Source organism: Sinocyclocheilus anshuiensis, unplaced genomic scaffold (assembly GCF_001515605.1).
Source record: "Sinocyclocheilus anshuiensis isolate Anshui unplaced genomic scaffold, SAMN03320099.WGS_v1.1 scaffold1097, whole genome shotgun sequence".
NCBI classification, from domain to species: Eukaryota; Metazoa; Chordata; class Actinopteri; order Cypriniformes; family Cyprinidae; genus Sinocyclocheilus; species Sinocyclocheilus anshuiensis.
In genome coordinates this window covers 608,612-614,611 of record NW_015555843.1, presented here as the reverse complement: position 1 = coordinate 614,611, position 6,000 = coordinate 608,612, and the positions used below count along the sequence as shown (strand labels likewise).

The following is a 6,000-nucleotide window of genomic DNA, read 5'->3' as shown; positions in this document are numbered from 1 at the left end:
GAGGGGCTTCTGGTGCTGGAGGTTTTTTGGGGATCTTCTTCACGAGCCGACTAACCCACTTCTGCTGTTCCTCCTGAGACAATGCTAACAGCAGCAGATTTTTAGCTGTAGACACGTCATAGTTCACTAGGAATAGAGACGCAAAAAAGAAAAAGGGGGTGAGGAGAAAGGAGAAAACAAGTGAATGGGACAATTTACTTCAAACGCACAATTCAGTTTAGAAAAAAAAAATAAAAAATCCTACTGACCCCAAACTTTTGAATAGCAGTGTAGACAAACAAATCTCTTTCTCCAACAGCATTTCTAAACATATCTAGCGTGGTCAGCCGATATGGGCTTTGCAGATGCTGATATGTGACTAATATAATTCTGATATACTCTGATATGGCTGATATACTGCTTCTGCAGAATTGACAAGATGTTGATCATTTTTCAAAAAACAAAAGGAATCCAAAAATTTATAAGAGAATTTGTGATGAAAGCATAAAAATTAAAATATTTTTTTTTAACCATTTCATATTCCCTTTGCTTTCTCAAAAAGTAATTCCTAATTGAATAAATACTTTAGAACTTAAAATATTATATATGACTACATTCCCAGGTTTTCCAGGACCTAGGTAACCCTTTTTTTTTTACCCATTAAGGTAGAAAGAAGAGAGCCCCTTCTCACCTTTACAGGGAGCAATGACTTCCTCTTTCTTGTCCATGTGGTCTTTGTGGCACTTGATGTGGCATCGTCTGCATTCGAGAGCTGGAGGTGGTTTAAACATGTTCCACAGGGGTTTGGTACAGGCTTCACAGTTCGTTGGGAAGTGGTACAGGGTGGGAATGAACTCATGACCCTTATGGCAAATGTAGCTGGACTTGTCCCCAGGAAGAGGTTCCAGTTCTTGCTCTTTCTTGCTCTCACCCTCATTAGCGTACAAGATCTGGAGGAAGCAATGATAAGCAATGAACCCTTTGTTTCCAGACGTTATTCTTAGGATTAAAATCTGATCTTATAAAACTTTGACAGGTTTCAAGTTTGAAAGTTCCCTGATCCTCCGCCTGTGGTATCTGTGGTGTACCAATATACCTGGAATATTCTGGGGATCTCTTTGGCGTCAGCACGATAGACGTCCGTCTGGGTTACCGAACGCACATGAAAAAGTTTACTGTCAAGAGAATGCCAGAGAAGTCAAGATAATGATAAGATGACAGAGATGATTTAAGTCATTAAGATAAATTACGACTTTTTTTTCACTGGGACAAAATGAATGAGCTTGGCGTTTGTTTAACTAAATGGATTTAAAGAGTAAAAAGACTCACTCTATGTCCAACACCATGTAAGGATTGGAATGCTCTTTGTCCTGCTCACTGTTGTAGAAGAGAATCTTCTTGCTGCTCACCACAACATACTAGAGAAGAGAAAAGAAACAAAATAATTACTGAATCACTGGATGGGATTTCTGATGCAAGAGTATCCTTCTGAGGTCAGTTTTGGTAGCTGAGCTGAACCAGACAGTTATAGAAGTGCAGAGGACAGATTCAATGACTGCAGAGTAGAAATGTTTCAGCAGCTCCTGTGGCAGGTTGAGCTTCCTCAGCTGGTGAAGGAAGTACAGCCTCTGCTGGGCCTTTTTGACAATGGAGTCTATGTGGAACTCCCACTTCAGGGAGAGAGTCTGCCCAGGAATCTGAATGACTCCACTGTTGCTACAGTGCTGTTCATGATGGTGAGTGAGGAAAGTGCAGGGAGGTTTCTCCTGAAGTCCACAATTATCTCCACTGTTTTGAGCGTGTTCAGCTCCAGGTTGTTAAGATTACACCAAGCAGCCAGCTCTTTAATCTCCTGTCTGTAAGCAGACTCGTCACCGTCCTGTATGAGGCCGATAAGTGTGGTGTCATCTGCAAACTTCAGGAGCTTGACAGAGGGGTACTTTGCAGAGCAGTCATTGGTGTACAGGGAGAAGGGCAATGGGGAGAGCACACATCCCTGAGGGGCGCCAGTGCTGATCGTACAGGTGCAGGATGAGAATTTTCCCAGCCTCACTAGCCGCTGCCTATCTGTCAGAAAGCTGGTGATCCACTGGCAGATGGAGGTGGGCACAGAGAGTTGGGTTACTTGGACTGGAGGATTGGGATGATAGTGTTGAATGCTTCTTGTCTTCTTTTCCGGAAGACCTGATGCACATCATCTTCACTGATCTAAAGTGCAGGAGGGGGGAGAGGGGGGTTGCTGGATGTGTTCATGGATCCATGGAGAGAGGGTCAGAATGGGTGTGGGGTGTGAGACAGGGTTTTTCAAACCTGCAATAGAACTCATTCAAATGATCTGTTGAAGATCTGTGTGAAGATGGGGGCCAGCTGGTCAGCACAGGTTTTCAGACAGGCTGGTGTAACACCGTCTGGGCCGTCTGGGTTAATCGATCCATGGAGATAAGGTCAGAATGGGTGTGGGGTGTGAGACAGGGTTTTTCAAACCTGCAATAGAACTCATTCAAATCGTCTGCCAGTTGTTGATTCAACACAGTGCTGGGGAGTGGTATCTTGTAATTGGTAATGTCTTTCAGTCCTTTCCACACTGAAGCAGGGTCATTTGCTGAAAACTGGATTCTCAGCTTTTCTGAGTAGTTTCTCTTAGCCACTCTGATCTCCTTTGTCAGTGTGTTTTTGGCCTGTTTATACAAGACTCAGTCCCCATTCCTGTAAGCATCTTCTTTGGCCCGACAGAGCTGTCTGAGTTTTACTGTGAACTACGGTTTATCATTGTTGTAAGTTAAATGAGCCATGGTAGGAACGTACAGGTCCTCACAGAAAGTGATGGATGATGTTACAAGTGTCTGTGAGCACGTCCAGATCGTTGGCAGCAGCTTCAAAAACACTCCAATCAGTGCAGTCGAAGCAGACTTTTAAATCCCACTCTGCTTTATTAGTCCATCTTTTTACAGTCCTTATAACAGGTTTAGCTGATTTCAGTTTCTGCCTGTAGGTTGGTATAAGATGAACCAAACAGTGGTCAGAGAGCCCCAAAGCTGCCCGTGGGACAGAGTGACATGCATCCTTTATTGTGGTGTAACAGTGGTCCAGTATATTACGGTCTCTGGTAGGATATGTAACGTGCTGTCTTTATTTTGGCAGTTCACGGGAGTAGGGCTGGGTATCGTTCAAAAAAATGATACCTTGACTTCAATACCGGTTCCTGAACTATACTTTTTTCAATACCAATTTTATGAAATCCACTTTAACAAGATTACATTTCACATTACCTCATAAAACAATTTTTTTCAGTTTACTGACTCAAAGACATCTCCTGAGCCACTGCACAAAGGAACAAAATGTAACCAACACAATAAAACAGTGAAAATAATTTTAATTAAGTTCAAATAGTTTTCAGTGCAAAATGAAGTTTTAAGTCAGTATGGGCGGCTCGTTGCTGCATACTTAAGATCTTTCAATCACTCAGCAGTTCTTCAAAAAGATGTCTGCTTTTTGAGGAGACAGACAAGCCCTCTCTTCACTGATGAAGTCCCCAGGACTAATGTCCCTAGGCTTCGTTTACACTAGTGCATTTTCATTTTAAAATGCATAGCTTAGACAGGATCATCATTTCTATTCATTTTCCACTGATTTACTGATGAGCATTAGCTGCTTCTAGGGCCCGTGTTTTCTCTTCCGTGACCGCTGTTCTGACTCAGAGGAAGCTCATTCGCTGTTCATCTGTCACTCATATTAAGCATTCATAACCCGCCCTGCCTCCGACGACTAGCGTGCGTTACACTTCTAGAAAAAACATTTATAGGGATGAAACATGAAGCTAATAAACACGACAGTATATGATTTGAATGTGATTTTCATGAGATTCTGCCTATTATCATAACAATAGTGTGTTTACATAGCTTGATTAGCTTCATATAAAAGGCTACAAATAACACATTTCTGCAACATTATATGACCAAAACCCTCATTAGACTGGAGGTTATTACAAACACTCGATGGTGGTTTAAAGTAAGTTTTGAGTAAAAGCATAGTATAAATTTGATAAATTATCTTATGTAGCATGATGCTACTGTGTGCATAAATGGTCACGTAACATGCGTTTTCCATGATGCCTCGCCAGAGCCAATCACTGATTTAGGCACATAAAGCATGCTGCATGCTTACTGGCTCACTGACTTTGATGAGATTGACCCCTTAGGTATCAAAATTTGGTACTAAACAACAAGACATTTTTCGATACTCGATGGTATCGAGGCAAAAACGTAAAAATTTTAAAACAAACCCTAAATCTAATCAAATAAATAAGACAAAATAAATCTCTTCATATAAACAAAGGCTACCTGTGCTCTTTCCATTTAAAATTAGAGGCAACAACTGCATTTGAATCACAATCCAAAGAAAGATGCTGAATACATGCAGCATGAGCAGTTTTTTAAATCTAAATTAGATTGCATAATTTGACATTTTTAAACAAAAACAGAATGCTCTGATTTTAGTTTAGTGAAACTATACTACTTAAAACATCTGCACGAAACAAAGAGCAGAAGTTCTGAATGAGACGCAGATTACATTTATATAAACAGAGATACATTTATATAAACTCTCACCCCTAAATGTATCGCAATTCGTTTAACATCTCAACCGATTTGAATCGTCACATATTTGTATCGATTTTCAACCAGCTCGTGGTGAATCCCTACTTACAGTTGATGAAAAGTGCTTCTAGATTGGGACAGCACATCTTCTTTAATGCGGTTACATCTGTACACCACCTTTCGTTGATGTAAAAGCATGTCCTGCTGTGATTTCCCTGTTGATTCTGCATCGCGATCCACTCTGAACAGCTGAAAGCCCGGCAGTTGTAGCGTGCTGTCTGGAATGGATTCATTCAGCCAGATTTCCGTGAAACACAGAGCAGCAGAGTTGATACCTTGACTTCAATACCGGTTCCTGAACTATACTTTTTTCAATACCAATTTTATGAAATCCACTTTAACAAGATTACATTTCACATTACCTCATAAAACAATTTTTTTCAGTTTACTGACTCAAAGACATCTCCTGAGCCACTGCACAAAGGAACAAAATGTAACCAACACAATAAAACAGTGAAAATAATTTTAATTAAGTTCAAATAGTTTTCAGTGCAAAATGAAGTTTTAAGTCAGTATGGGCGGCTCGTTGCTGCATACTTAAGATCTTTCAATCACTCAGCAGTTCTTCAAAAAAATGTCTGCTTTTTGAGGAGACAGACAAGCCCTCTCTTCACTGATGAAGTCCCCAGGACTAATGTCCCTAGGCTTCGTTTACACTAGTGCATTTTCATTTTAAAATGCATAGCTTAGACAGGATCATCATTTCTATTCATTTTCCACTGATTTACTGATGAGCATTAGCTGCTTCTAGGGCCCGTGTTTTCTCTTCCGTGACCGCTGTTCTGACTCAGAGGAAGCTCATTCGCTGTTCATCTGTCACTCATATTAAGCATTCATAACCCGCCCTGCCTCCGACGACTAGCGTGCGTTACACTTCTAGAAAAAACATTTATAGGGATGAAACATGAAGCTAATAAACACGACAGTATATGATTTGAATGTGATTTTCATGAGATTCTGCCTATTATCATAACAATAGTGTGTTTACATAGCTTGATTAGCTTCATATAAAAGGCTACAAATAACACATTTCTGCAACATTATATGACCAAAACCCTCATTAGACTGGAGGTTATTACAAACACTCGATGGTGGTTTAAAGTAAGTTTTGAGTAAAAGCATAGTATAAATTTGATAAATTATCTTATGTAGCATGATGCTACTGTGTGCATAAATGGTCACGTAACATGCGTTTTCCATGATGCCTCGCCAGAGCCAATCACTGATTTAGGCACATAAAGCATGCTGCATGCTTACTGGCTCACTGACTTTGATGAGATTGACCCCTTAGGTATCAAAATTTGGTACTAAACAACAAGACATTTTTCGATACTCGATGGTATCGAGGCAAAAACGTAAAAATTTT

General features: G+C 40.4%; 1 protein-coding gene across 1 annotated transcript in view; it reads right to left on the bottom strand.

Annotated features, from left to right (window-relative positions):
- LOC107675520 (rho-associated protein kinase 2) overlaps positions 1-6,000 on the bottom strand; it is a 66,824-nt gene that overhangs the window by 2,958 nt on the left and 57,866 nt on the right. The window contains exons 26-29 of the mRNA XM_016469909.1: positions 1,309-1,397; positions 1,076-1,154; positions 671-929; positions 3-126 (exon numbers count right to left, since the gene is read on the bottom strand). Coding sequence (XP_016325395.1) covers positions 3-126; positions 671-929; positions 1,076-1,154; positions 1,309-1,397 — 551 coding nt within the window. The remainder of the gene's footprint in view (positions 1-2; positions 127-670; positions 930-1,075; positions 1,155-1,308; positions 1,398-6,000) is intronic.